This window comes from Pygoscelis adeliae, unplaced genomic scaffold (assembly GCF_000699105.1).
Source record: "Pygoscelis adeliae isolate BGI_AS28 unplaced genomic scaffold, ASM69910v1 Scaffold268, whole genome shotgun sequence".
Lineage (NCBI taxonomy): Eukaryota > Metazoa > Chordata > Aves > Sphenisciformes > Spheniscidae > Pygoscelis > Pygoscelis adeliae.
Window position 1 is genome coordinate 885,803 of NW_008825262.1, and position 12,757 is coordinate 898,559.

The window sequence follows — 12,757 nt, forward strand, 5'->3', positions numbered from 1 at the left end:
GCCCGGGTGCTGGGAACGGATACGAGGGCGACTGCGGGGCCGGAGGGGGACAGGGCGGGCGGGGCGCCCAGCCGCGGCTCGGTCTCTTGCAGGGCGTTGTCGGGGGGCCGCTGTTCATCAACGTCTGCAGCTGGGAAAGGGTCCCGGCGCCCAAGGCCCCCACTGACCCCACACCTGCCAGCGCGGGGCCGCTAGAAGAAGTATCTGGCGAAGGAGGTACGTCCCGAAAGAGTTGCGCCTCGCCCCGGATGCATTTCTTCTGCAGTAGCGCACTGCGTGGCAATCGCACGCAGATTCTCGCTGCAACAGAGGGTGGTGCTGTGCCGCGGCCAGCTCTTAGCTCGGGGTGGGGGGCGGCAAAGCGAGGATGCGACGGGCGTGTCGCGACAGGGACTCTAAACTTAGAGTCCTTCCTTTTTGAAAAAAAACCGAAGAAACACAAAAATTGCACGTATCTAAATCCTGAAAAGTACTTGGGCACTAGGAATCTCCTTGACCACATAGAGTCATGTTGACTTGGGTCGTATTCCCATGCTTCTCCTTAAGCACACAGACTGCAGGATCAGCACGTGGAGAGGTGTCATCTCTAGACGAGGTCGATAGAATTAGCTCTCTGCCCAGAAGCCACAAATTCATTTCCTTTGCTTTTAAATCAAGTGATTATAAAGAGCACTGGCACGTGGTTCCATAGCAACAATTCTGACACATAACTTACTTTTCTAGACCTTTACAGCATTATAGATATTGCATATAACCCAGATGTTCTTCAGAGGGGAGAAGAAAACCCAGAAAAAATGGAACACTTGATCCATTTGACACTTAAATTTGTTGAGGAACGATGCAACCTTATTCTTTCTCATTTGTACACCATTGAATCATTCAAATTGAAAGGAAGCCTGGAAATGATGCAGCAACGGCTGAAAGGAAGGCGGATGCCGACTCCACATCTCACTCAGAACACAAAGAAGGGTATGTAGAGATCTGCTGTCACTTTTCTTTGAGGACCTATTAGAGTCTCCAAGAGATTCACTCAAGCCTCATCTCTCTAACCCCAATTCTTGCCATAAGCATAAACCAAACACTTCTCTCTGAGAATTCAGAATAAGGCGGCAGTATTCATACCAGACATCAGTTTAACCCTGCTGGCCTATCTGCATTCATCTCCGGTGTTTTACAATTGAGAAACTGTAGCGGCACTGGAACAGCAAACTGCCTTTTTCCTATATCCGCTAGACATCGGGAACTCTGCTAGGGTTTGGTCCTTTGAGGTGCTAAGTTTCTTTTGCTCTAACCTGAGTAAAAGGGGTTGCTGCTGTAACTAGTAGTCTGAAAACAACAACTTTTAACCTGTTGGCAATAAAACCAAATCATGGGTGAAGGAGAAACTGCCAGTAACAGTCTTCAGCTGACAAAATTGCTAGTTACAATTAATTACAGTTAGAACTTTTGTGATGTATTTGTCAAATGGCATAACATTACAGTTCTTAGCACCTGAGCAATATATGTGAAAAAACTTATTTTTCTTGAAAGAACTGACACTTGATCAGCTGCTACACACTACGGGAGCCGAGGACTGCAGCAATGCTCCTGTGCTGCTGAAGGAAGAAAGTGTGACACAGTCTAAAGTCCATCTGATAGAAGAAATTACCAGTACTGAAATGCCAGAGAAGCTAAGTACCCCTGTCTATGAAATTATCACCATGAAGGACGCAAACAAGAAACCACTCAAAATTGAACTCAGAATTGAATTGCCTAAGGTTAGCTCCGTTTCTGAGTGTGATCTGAGAATTTCAAAGGTAAGATAGCAGAAAGAATAACCTTGTGCTTTCTGTCTAGTATCCAATTCCTAGAAATGCTCACTGCTAATTTGTTGTCAAGTAGTTAATCAAGTATTTTAATTTTCTTTGTTTAGGATGACATAATCATTGAAGTCCCTGAAAAATACAAATTACAACTCGATCTGCCAGAATTGGTGGATGAAGAAACAACTACAGCAGTATTCAACAAAGGAAAACGGGTATTGTTTATCACAGTGCCAGTTGCCACGCCAGATCCTTAGAGACGGCATTCTGTCCACTTCATGTTGACAGATGACAGAACAAAACAAAAGCCCAGAATGAGACTCCTAACTTTTAGATGGTGATGAGGTTGGTTGGGTTTTTTTTATTGACCTTCTAACCTTCAGGGGTGAATACCTCAAATACCTTTAGAAGATGCATGTAGAAAAGGAAGTCTGGAGGAATACTAGCACCGCCAAACTTAGGAAAAAAATAAGTGAAGATTGTAAATATTCAAGGAGTAGTTGAATATGTTAACAGCTGTAGTAAAGAACCATAAATGCATACATGCTTTACTACATCATTCATTTTGCCTTAAGGTATAGCAGTAACAGTTGTGAAGTCTTTCTGCTAAATAAATTGATTACTGGATTCACACGGTTGGAGCAGCTCTCACATGTATTTAATGCTGGAACAACCAGCAGAGGTACGTCATAGGCAGTTCTGCAAGTTGCCCTGCATGCTCTGTTGCTGTTCTCTTGAGGACAATCCCTGCTGATCTTAACTAGAATAGGCTTTGTAGTCTTTTCAGTCACTGAATATGCTTGACCTCACTTCTTACCAGTTTGGCAATCTCTGAATGAGACCATAAAACAACAGACCTACTCTGTACTATTCAAAACAGCATATAGAGATTCAAAGCTCAGGAATGCTTAGTGTGAGGCTAGCAACCAAAAACAATCTTGGAGCACTTCAACTAGGAAAACCATCTGCATTAGTTTACACTAAAACACAAAATACAAAGTAATACAAAGCAACACAAAACGACTTCAAGGATTACTAAGCATTACTAGAATTAATTGGGAAAGGGACAAACAAATGTTTAAGTGATCTTAGTTTCATGATTGATTCAGTAGTATGTCATTCTTACAGCTTCTATGACACATTTGCACTACAACCATGTTGCTGTACCGATATTCATTGGATCAGAAATGGAAACAGACAAATTGGTTTTGAGTTGCAACTTTAAAATACAGGCTTACAAAAGAGCAGTAACTCCTAGCTTTCCCCCTTCTTTGTTTCAAAGCGACTTAGAAGGCTGCACTGAAGTACTGTTCAGTGGTTATAGTTGCAAGTTCAAGCTGAAATTCTATTGCTGCATGAACTGAGCTGGCCTGTTGCAGGATGTGAGCAATACCAGAAGTCACTATCAGCACTCCAAGCACAACACACTGGATAGGATTTTTTGAGTTGCAAGTGTTCCACAGTCTGACAGTCATTCAGAGAGCGTTTCTGTAGGATAAAGTATTTAGTGTTCTTGCTGCAGGAAGAAAGTGAAAGGTCTCTGTAGCCAGAATTTGAGGTTCTGGTGAACACTGCATCAAGCACGCCAGGAAGATTTAAAGTTCACTGCTGCATGATAGTAATAAAGCATGTATTATTTTGGAACATTTGTGATTACAATTTAAGGTTAATAGGGTGAGTTTCACTATCGGACTGAAAGGCTAAACAGCTCTTGATTGTGCTATAGCAGTACAGTAAGCCACACACGACTGAACAGAAAAGCACTGGAACATGTTTTAGTAGTTGTCAATTCCAAACATTTAATAGAACGTCGGTTCACTAGAGCAAGTCTGGAACCAAGATATTTTAGATCACTAAAGAAAACCCAAAACCTTAATGCACTTCTTTGCTTAAGCCAGGCATGAAAACCAGGTATCACAGCAACCAGACATTAAATAGTTCCCACAAAAATATTTAATTTCCCACAGTATTTTCTTTCAATATCTTTAGTGAATTTTGAAGAACTTTACAGGAGACAGTACTTAATGCGATATACAGAACAACAGATCAGCTTTAACTTTTTCTTTCTTTTTTCTAAACTTATCCCCCCCTATTTAATTCTCCTGGTCACTTTGTAATTACTACACAGTCATCCTTTTTACATTATCATTTCCATGTGGAAAGTGGAATTTAAGAATGTTCAGCACTGCACCCCTTTGAGGATACAATGACTGGGGTAACTGGACACAAGTCCAACAAACAATGGAAACATTTTACATACAATATATACATGGATAGCACATTCTGCAGCTTACTGAGGCTGGGAAAACATAGACAGTTCAGGGAAGAACCGCAGTACCAGTGACTAACGCAGAGCTTCCTATGTTGGAATGCCTGAAAAAAAAAATTCCAAACATTCGAGTCATCACATGATTAATATCCACTGATGGGATTATTAGCATGTGTGATTTGCCTATATTAGATTCCAACACACAGATTCTCTTGAACATTCTGCAACACATGGTATCATAGTCTGATATTAACTTAGAAAGAGGAATAGCAATTATAGAGTTTTCATACAAAAAGCACATGTAAGTGAAAGTCCACAAGAAGACAGCACATTCCCTCTGGTATCTGAGAGCTGTGACCCCACAGATACGAGTGTTCTTTCACCTTAAAGTGCTCGTAAAGGATCCCATAGCTGAGAAGGTCCAGGCCAGTGCCAAATTCCAAGAGAGATTTGGAATGCTAGCACTTGGCCTTTGAGAAACTATTCCCAGGCGCTTCAGTCCCTTAGTGCATCTGTCATACTCGCCCACCCCAGCAGGAGAACAGGATAGTAAGAGAATTCACCTTCTACTAACTTGTACGTTTCAGTTACCATCTCATCTGAACTCCTGTGAAGAGATGTTCATAGTTCAAATTTCTGAGAACATTGAGGTCATGAAATTGCTTGGTGTACACCCTCCTGGTCACCCCAGTTTAGAAGCAGATGGCAGTATGCATACTGCCTGGATCATTTTTAAATCTGGGATGCTTAACTCTGTTTTGGAAGAGTTTGCAAGTTAACTAACTGTATAAAAATACAGTATAGCTGTAATATTGCTCTGAAAAGCACTTCTGCAAACTTTTTCTGTACAGACTGGTAATAACATTACCAGATAATATAATACATATTTAAAATAAAAAAAGAACTCTTTTAGTAAGTCTGAACACTAAAGTCTAAATAGCTTGTTTAAAACAAAACAGTGTGATCCAGGAAAATTTTGTTTGCACGGTTAAATTATAGCAGCATGGTTACTGGCTTTTCAAGGAAATTCTTGAATTCAGCAAGCCACTGTGCTCCAACTGCTCCATCTACAACACGATGGTCACAACTAAGTGTAACAGACATCACACTGGCCACATCAAATCTGAAAGAAAAAAAAAAGAAGAAAAAAAAAGGTTAACACACAATCGTCTGCAAGTCAGTGCCGCTAACAAAGCAAAAAAGCTTTTATCGGAGAACAAGCAATAGCAGTTGGTGCTTGCTAACAGATGTTTCTCCCTGTGGACTTCTAAAAAAGATTACACTGGACAGCATATCATATTCATTCCTTTTCTACAATTAAGAAACACATTTGTATGTTCCCTTTAGGACAGGAAGCTCATCTTTCTTCGTATCACAAGAACAGCCCCACATAATCAGAGAAAGAGCCATTTTACCCAGTAACCTCCAGTTTCCCCATGAGTCAGTGATAGATACCTAGGACTGTTAACAAGTTCAAATAATCCTAAACGTTTTCCTTCAGTTCAAGCTACGCTAGTTCAAGCTCCAAGCAGGGCAGTATTATATACAGGACACTTGAATTATAATCCATCCCTTAGGTTTTCCTTAAATGCTAATTTAAGCAAGTTGTTAAAGAGAAACAGGTGCCTTAACTATTGTGGATCGCAGACTCTTTTTCACAGCTTAAAGAACCCTAACCCTATTTTTTTTTGAAAGAAACAGCCTTTCCTTAACTTGCAAAGAAATTGCAAGAATAAACATATGGCAGATTATTCATCAGTCACTGCATTTCTCTTTAATGCCTGTGTGACCCTTTCACACGAGATCTCCCTGTACTTCAGAAGGTACTGAAATCAATATGTCAACAATTAATTTTGTTGTTTTTTTTTTTTTAAGTGATAACCTAATGGAAGTGTTAGAAAACTAGCCATTATTTCAAAGTTTGAATTCAGCAGCTCAGTATATGCAGAATCAGATGAATACTGACCCTTTCTCATTATCAGCTGGCACTAGCCTTTTCTCTGAGGAACCAACTGCAAGGATGCAGGCTTGAGGTGGATTGATTATGGCAGAGAAATTCTTAATCCCATACATTCCTAAATTGGAAATTGTGAAAGTACCACCCTACAAGAAAAAAACACATTCATAGTCAAATTCACAAAAACTGTTTCATGTGGAATATTAATGAACATGGCTGAAACATGACAGAATAGGCTTTGCTCATTCTGAACAGGGCTTCTGAACAGAAGTCAAGGGCAGCAATGTTTAACAGCAATCCGAGTCTCTCACCTGGAATTCATGAGGCTGAAGTTTACCTTCTCGGGCTTTAGTTGCCAAAGAAACCACATCCTTACTAATGGAAGCCAAGCCCTTTATATGTGCATTAAACACAATAGGGGTTATAAGCCCTACAGGAGTACTAACTGCGACGCTAACATCCACTACGTGATTTCTGCAAGACACAAAGGAAATGCCAGTTACTCTAGCAAGATAACAATGAAAAAAATTTTCCAAACTGTTCATACAACTCCAAATTAATTTTGCAACAATTATTTCACCTTGCACACTAACCTTAGATGCAAGGTTCTTAGCACTTTAACGAAAGCCCCTCAACCTTTACATTATATGTGTTCCCTTCCCTCCTCAAAATCCCAGCAGAAGGTCTGATATTTTGCCATGAACTCTCTACTGAACAAAGAAAGTTTCTGGCTTCGACCGTACCATAAACTTACTGCCTAATAACTGTGTCCATCCATGAAGAATTTGCCTCGGGCACCTTCAAGCATGCCAGAGCAGAAGCTTTAATTATGAAGTCATTGACAGAAAGCTTAATGTTATCCGAGACCTCCTGTAAATAAAGAGATTTGAGGCGTCAGTTTGTCTTTTACCCATTACCTCAATTAACTTGGATAGTCACTGCCATGCAGCCTTGTTTAGAGAAAATGTGAGAAAACAATCACACTACTTGTAAGCATTAATATTTGAAGTGCTAAGACAATTTAGGAGGTGAATACATCTCCTTCCTAATTTAAGAAGGTACAGTCTTTTTTAATGTCTGTTTTTCCCCAAACTTGGCCTAGAATTATTTTGCTTACATTTTCTACCCTTTTTACTCTTAAAAACTTTTTTTTACCCTTTTGCCCTACTTTCCAGCTGGAAGAATTGAACACCACCAAGCAGAGTACAAAGCAGCCCTCTTAGGGAAGTCAGAAATCAGCACATGGTACCTGGGTAAAAAGTCTCATTCTGTCACAGACAGTCCAGAACCGATCCACAACAGGTAGAAAAGGCACTGAAAACACTATTTTTTCCAAGCCAAAATGGCATATCACCAAAAAGCAGGGTGTGCAAACCTGTGAGAGAATGCAGCTTTCTCCCACACACACACTCTCACCATGCCTAAATCCTTTACCTGATTGAGTTCTTTCCTCAGCACCAGTACTTCTCCCATGTTTATATCAACAGAAAGGTAGTAGTGAGGTATTGTTTGTTTAGACTGCATCAACCGCTGAGCAATGACCTGCGGGTATACAATAGAAGCAATGAATATAAATCAATTTGGAAAATTCATGACTGCAAATAATCTTGGAAAGGAATAAAATCTTCTTACCCTCCGAATGTTGCTGATAGGGATATCTGTGAAGGTCCCCACTGGTGCTGCTGCAACTGCAGCAGCTGCAGGAACTGCCTCTAGTGCTGGAGCCTGTAATCAGAGAAAGACAGCATAATTCACAGTGCTATCCAAGTATCAATTGTACAGAGTAATTCAGTATGTGGGACAAGTGCTGAGGCTAAGTTGCCTCTTGCTTAAGAGCAGCAGATATTTCCACTTGCTAGCCTCACCTCTCCAGTACCCACTAGGTTCTTTATAAATCCTATATTCGATTATTAAATGTAGTACTTGAGTGATTTAGAAGTGCAACACTGATACACACTGCTGTGAAGCTCCCAGAGTAGTAAGTCCTGCTAGATAGTTGTTTTACATAAAGCAGAGAGGTATGCTAGAGGGCACTCTCAAAATGCACTCAGCCACATCCCTTCCAGCAGTACACAAAGCAATACTTCCATCATCTCATATAGAAGACAAGGAATGGTGTTACTACAGATTTGTGGCAACAGTGACACCAGGCTGTTGGATCGTAAGTCTGGCTTTCATTCTAATTGCCTCTTTTCAGCAATGTTAGATCAGCTGGGACTGGGCTTACCTCAATCCATAACAATATAGCAACCAAATGAAGGGTTGGAAGCGCACAATTTTTTTTCTCAGTGAAATACCAAAGGGACAAATAAAGGAAGAAAACTTCGTCCATTTCTGACATTTTAAGCTTTACAACTTAACAGTCACCATAGCCCACACAGCATCATAACCCAACCAACCCAGCAATAACAGTCCCGTATAATAATTGCATTTCTACAGAGCATTTCCATCACTATAACAACGTATCTGTTCTTACAGATCTCAAGCCTACTCACTGGAGCAACCTTTGGTGGCACAAATGACTCCACATCTTTCTTTGTGATTCTACCATCTGGTCCAGTACCTAAAAGGGTCAAAGAAAAATGTAAGAGGGTTTCAATTATTTGCAACAGGGCATTGCTTCTAAAGGTACCAGTTTTATTCAACAGGGAGAAGTCACTTAACACAACCTCTGGTGAGGACAGCTGCATAGTCAGGATGTTCCTGACAGGGTGGAAAGAAAAGAACACGCAAGTATGTACCTAAAGGGACAGACACTTGGTAGTGAGAGCAAGGAAGTGGAAGGGTAACCTACCTTTCACTTGGGCAAGGTCAATTCCTTTTTCTGCTGCCATTTTCTTTGCCAGGGGACTAACCAGGATCCTTCCTTTCCGGGGAGGTGGCCCAGCTGTGGGGACTACTGGAGTGGATGGAACAGCAGGCTGGGGAGGAGGAGCAGCAGCAGGAGTTGCCACCACCTTAACAGAAGAATCAAAGCCATTAGCTTCAGGATCATTCAGCAAAAGCTTTGAAGGTACAGTGAGAGAACAGGACCACCTAACTACCAGTCAAGAGAATAGCAAAAATAGTCACTAATCTGAAAGAATCTTCAGATTCAGAGAAGTTTCCCAGTGCCAGAAATTAAATCAGAAACTTCCTGGGAAGGAGGCCAACTAAGCTGCTGAACTATACACCAAAAAAAGGTGAAATAAACAACTTATGCTCCCGGTTTTCAAGGATGAGGCATTAGAACTGGCACAGGCAAGAGGCTGGAGAAGAGATCGTAATGAATGACTATCTGCTCCAGTTTTTGGAGGGCAAACTAGCGACCACTTCTTAGGTCACCTATCACCAACACATGTGTTAGCCTTGCATTCACAGAATCATAAACATCATTGTTGCAGCCAGGGCTTCACACTGTCAAACCAGCAGAACAGTTCAGATCAAACCTCCTAATGGTCCCCATAACTTCTCCACATGCTAAGAATGGTCCTTACTAGTGGAGGAGGAGGAGGAGCAGCAGCAGCTTGTGCCTTCATGTCAGTTACTGCAGTGTCTTGGTAGTCAGCAAAGGCTGGAATATCAGACACTTTCTCCACAATGATACAGAGAGCTGTTCCTAAAGGCACATCTCTTGTTCCTTCAGGCACCAAGATTTTTGCCAAGTAGCCTTCCTCCTGCACTTCAAAGCCTGTAAGGGAAAGAAACAAAACTGGTTTGGTGCCTGATGCAGCTGAAGAGTTCCTCTAAATGCTGCTTCTAAAGACTTCGGTAGCTAAAGCCCTGTCCTGTATTTAGTAGGCAAGGGAATCCTTTTCAGTGCAACTAGTAGGGAAACATCTCCATGCACTGTTCATTACTAAGAAGGATAGATGATGAAATAGAAGTGTTTTTAGGAGCTCCCATGTTTAGGTCTCCAATGGAATGAGAAGTTAACAAAACTTGGTTTAGTTGCCCCCCAGCTTCACGTCCTGAGCAGCTAGAACAGTTGGCACAGTTTCTCCCCTTTTAAGGGCATGTCATCTATTCTTGGCTTTGGAGTTGACCCACCTATTGTGGCTTTATCCGTCTCAATTTCTGCCAGTAAGTCTCCCTCATTCAGTTTCTCCCCAACCTTCTTCTCCCATCTCTGCACTGTGCCCATTGTCATGGTAGGTGACAGGGCAGGGAGAGTGACCTGTGAAGCCAGAAAATACAAGAGAATCAGATTCTGGTAATCCAAAAGGAACAGGAACAGAGTTTTAACTCCTGACTAAATGATGCCAACCTAAAGAAGCAGCCAGCCTTTAATGCACTCCTAGATCTGGCTCTGTTACAGCAAAGCACAGTGCTGTCCCATATTGCTAGTTTGGCTTCTTTTATCAAGGCCTAAGCAAGAAAGCAAGCAAAAGCAAAGAGCAAGAAATCTATATATTGAAATAATTATTACCACCACCACATTGGGAGTGTCTTGCAGCTGCTATCTGCAAGGCTAAAAGGAAGACTGAAACAAGTCACTTTGTCTGTGACAAACAGGTTTGGCCCCTTTAAAGGCCCCTATACAGACTTGTCTTCCAAGAAGCACTCAAAGATGCTGTAGGTTTGCATGTGCCTATTGCTGTGCAACAAATATAGCACATGTGAGTACAGCTTCGGAGCAAAACTGGACAGATAAGGCAAGCAGTGGGAAGTAGGCAAATTTAGTAGCTAAAACACAAGTCAGATTAAGAAGCCTGTGGCGTGGTATGGTATGTCTTTGCATACCATCTCAGACAAATCAGTTCCCACATATATCATGTGTGGAATGAGGTTTAGAAGTTCAAATTTTCTTTTTCAAAGGAATGTCACAGAAATACCCTGCTACAAAGCACTCAAATACAACAACAGTGGATGTACACTTCAAATTGATCTAAGCAAGGTAAAAAAGATTATCCACAAATACAACACATTATCAGTTACCCACAAACACATCTGGTGTGTTCATCAGAGTATCACAGACTTGAGTTCTGCTCTGAAATGTAAGCAGGGCCTTCAGAGCTTATTCACACTTAGCACAAGGTCTTTTTATACCAGAACTGTCCAAATAATGCAAATGTAGCAGGTTTTTCTAGACTGCATAACAATCCTGGAGAGACAAGACTCTCCTCTACTAGCAGCTGGGATGCTAACATAATTTTCTGAAAAAAGCTTTCTGGGACCTCCCCAAACACCTGCTTTAAGCATGCAACAATTCAAGTGACACACACTCCTGCAATTATAGGTAATAACTTTGCACTCCAGATAGTATTTATGACAAAATGCCCTGGAGCTAGCAATGCCAAAGACAGAATAAGAGTGCAACAAGCCTTAAATCATCAGCAATGCTCTCTTACCTGCATATGAGGAGGATAAGAGCTGCCAGGAGCCTCAGGAGAAGGCTGAGTTGGTGGGGAGGGAGCTGCAGCTTGAGGGGGAGGCACTGAGGCTGCAGGGGGGGCAGATGCTGCAGAATCCAGAGTATAATTTTTAAAGGCATCAACATGTTCAGGCCTAGAAGAAAACACAGAACCACAAAACCAGTCAGATAACTGTCTCTAAGTCTTTCACACGAGGCACCCAAGAAGCCCCAAGAGAGAAAATTCAACTCAAAGACTAGCAAAATACATACTTTTCTACTGTGATACATATTACGGCCCCAATAGGAACATCTCTTGTTCCTTCCGGCACCAGTATCTTGGCCAAGTAGCATTCCTCCAGGCTCTCAAAGCCAACTGTTGCTTTGTCTGTCTCCACCTTTTGAGAGAGAACAGGATATCATTATGGCAACGGAAAAGACCAGTGAGCTCAGAGCCTTCCAGTCTGATACTGTAGGGTCACAACACACACAGTTCTGTAAAAAAATCACCCTGTGGCACCAGCTTTAGGAAAGGTTCCTTAACCTGCTCTCAAACAGGTTAAGTGCTGCTCCTGCTCAGAAAGAAGAAAAGCAGCAACCAGCTTTGAAAGGCTGTTAGCCACTCGTTCCCAACAGCATCTGTTGGGATCTGTGATCCTGAACCCAAGATCTGTGTTCAAGTGATGAGATGCACATGCAGCTCATTAGAAATGCAGCACAGCCTGTGCCCCCCGGATACCTCTGCTATGAGCTCCCCTTCACCGATCTTGTCACCCTCCTTCTTTTCCCAGCGTGCAATGGTGCCCATCTGCATGGTGGGAGACAGAGCTGGCAAGGCCACCTGTGAGGAATAGCGCAGTGTTACAACCCAGACAGCCCTGATGGTAGGAACCCCAAACACAGGGCAGAGACAGATCCTCAGGACAGGCTATGACAGGGGGGCACAAAGGAGAACCTGCCTGCAAATCCCCAGCAGGTCAGGGCTGCCTCCAACCTGCTGGTAAGACCCCAGGGCAAACCAATACTGGGGTGCTGAGATGGGGCTGACCACAAAAGGGAGAAGCTGTATCAGGGGACCAAGAGAGGTACAGGGAAAAAGGACTAGTGGTGAAGGAGGGAGTACCCGATGACGGTACAGGGACTTGGGGCAGGGTGGTGGCAAAGGTACGAGAACCGCGGGAGTGGGGACAGAACTGCCGTTCTCCTAGGCAAATTGAGCTGCCCAGTGTGGGGAAGCAAGACCCGAAGAGAGAAAGTGAACGGGCTGTCCCCGAGGCGGAGGGGGGCACACAGAGGTCTGTCCTCTGGGGGACCCAGTGGCACGAACACTAGGGGGTATGGAGGGCACCCAGACTGCCTGGGATGGGGGTTGGGGGGAGCCTCTCACCTTCTGGTGT

At 42.6% G+C, this 12,757-nt stretch overlaps 2 protein-coding genes across 2 annotated transcripts in view; one reads left to right on the forward strand and one right to left on the reverse strand.

The window, feature by feature from the left end:
• The window catches only part of PIH1D2 (PIH1 domain containing 2), a 5,156-nt gene extending 1,044 nt beyond the window's left edge, over positions 1-4,112 (forward strand). Inside the window, exons 2-5 of the mRNA XM_009329562.1 lie at positions 131-216; positions 724-969; positions 1,531-1,796; positions 1,913-4,112. Coding sequence (XP_009327837.1) covers positions 131-216; positions 724-969; positions 1,531-1,796; positions 1,913-2,059 — 745 coding nt within the window. The 3' untranslated portion in view covers positions 2,060-4,112. The remainder of the gene's footprint in view (positions 1-130; positions 217-723; positions 970-1,530; positions 1,797-1,912) is intronic.
• The window catches only part of DLAT (dihydrolipoamide S-acetyltransferase), an 11,029-nt gene continuing 2,011 nt past the window's right edge, over positions 3,740-12,757 (reverse strand). The window contains exons 2-14 of the mRNA XM_009329563.1: positions 12,100-12,201; positions 11,634-11,758; positions 11,359-11,515; positions 10,058-10,184; positions 9,505-9,698; positions 8,823-8,985; positions 8,524-8,591; positions 7,661-7,753; positions 7,463-7,570; positions 6,783-6,898; positions 6,340-6,502; positions 6,038-6,174; positions 3,740-5,194 (exon numbers count right to left, since the gene is read on the reverse strand). Of these exons, the coding sequence (XP_009327838.1) occupies positions 5,065-5,194; positions 6,038-6,174; positions 6,340-6,502; positions 6,783-6,898; positions 7,463-7,570; positions 7,661-7,753; positions 8,524-8,591; positions 8,823-8,985; positions 9,505-9,698; positions 10,058-10,184; positions 11,359-11,515; positions 11,634-11,758; positions 12,100-12,201 (1,683 nt within the window). The 3' untranslated portion in view covers positions 3,740-5,064. The remainder of the gene's footprint in view (positions 5,195-6,037; positions 6,175-6,339; positions 6,503-6,782; positions 6,899-7,462; positions 7,571-7,660; positions 7,754-8,523; positions 8,592-8,822; positions 8,986-9,504; positions 9,699-10,057; positions 10,185-11,358; positions 11,516-11,633; positions 11,759-12,099; positions 12,202-12,757) is intronic.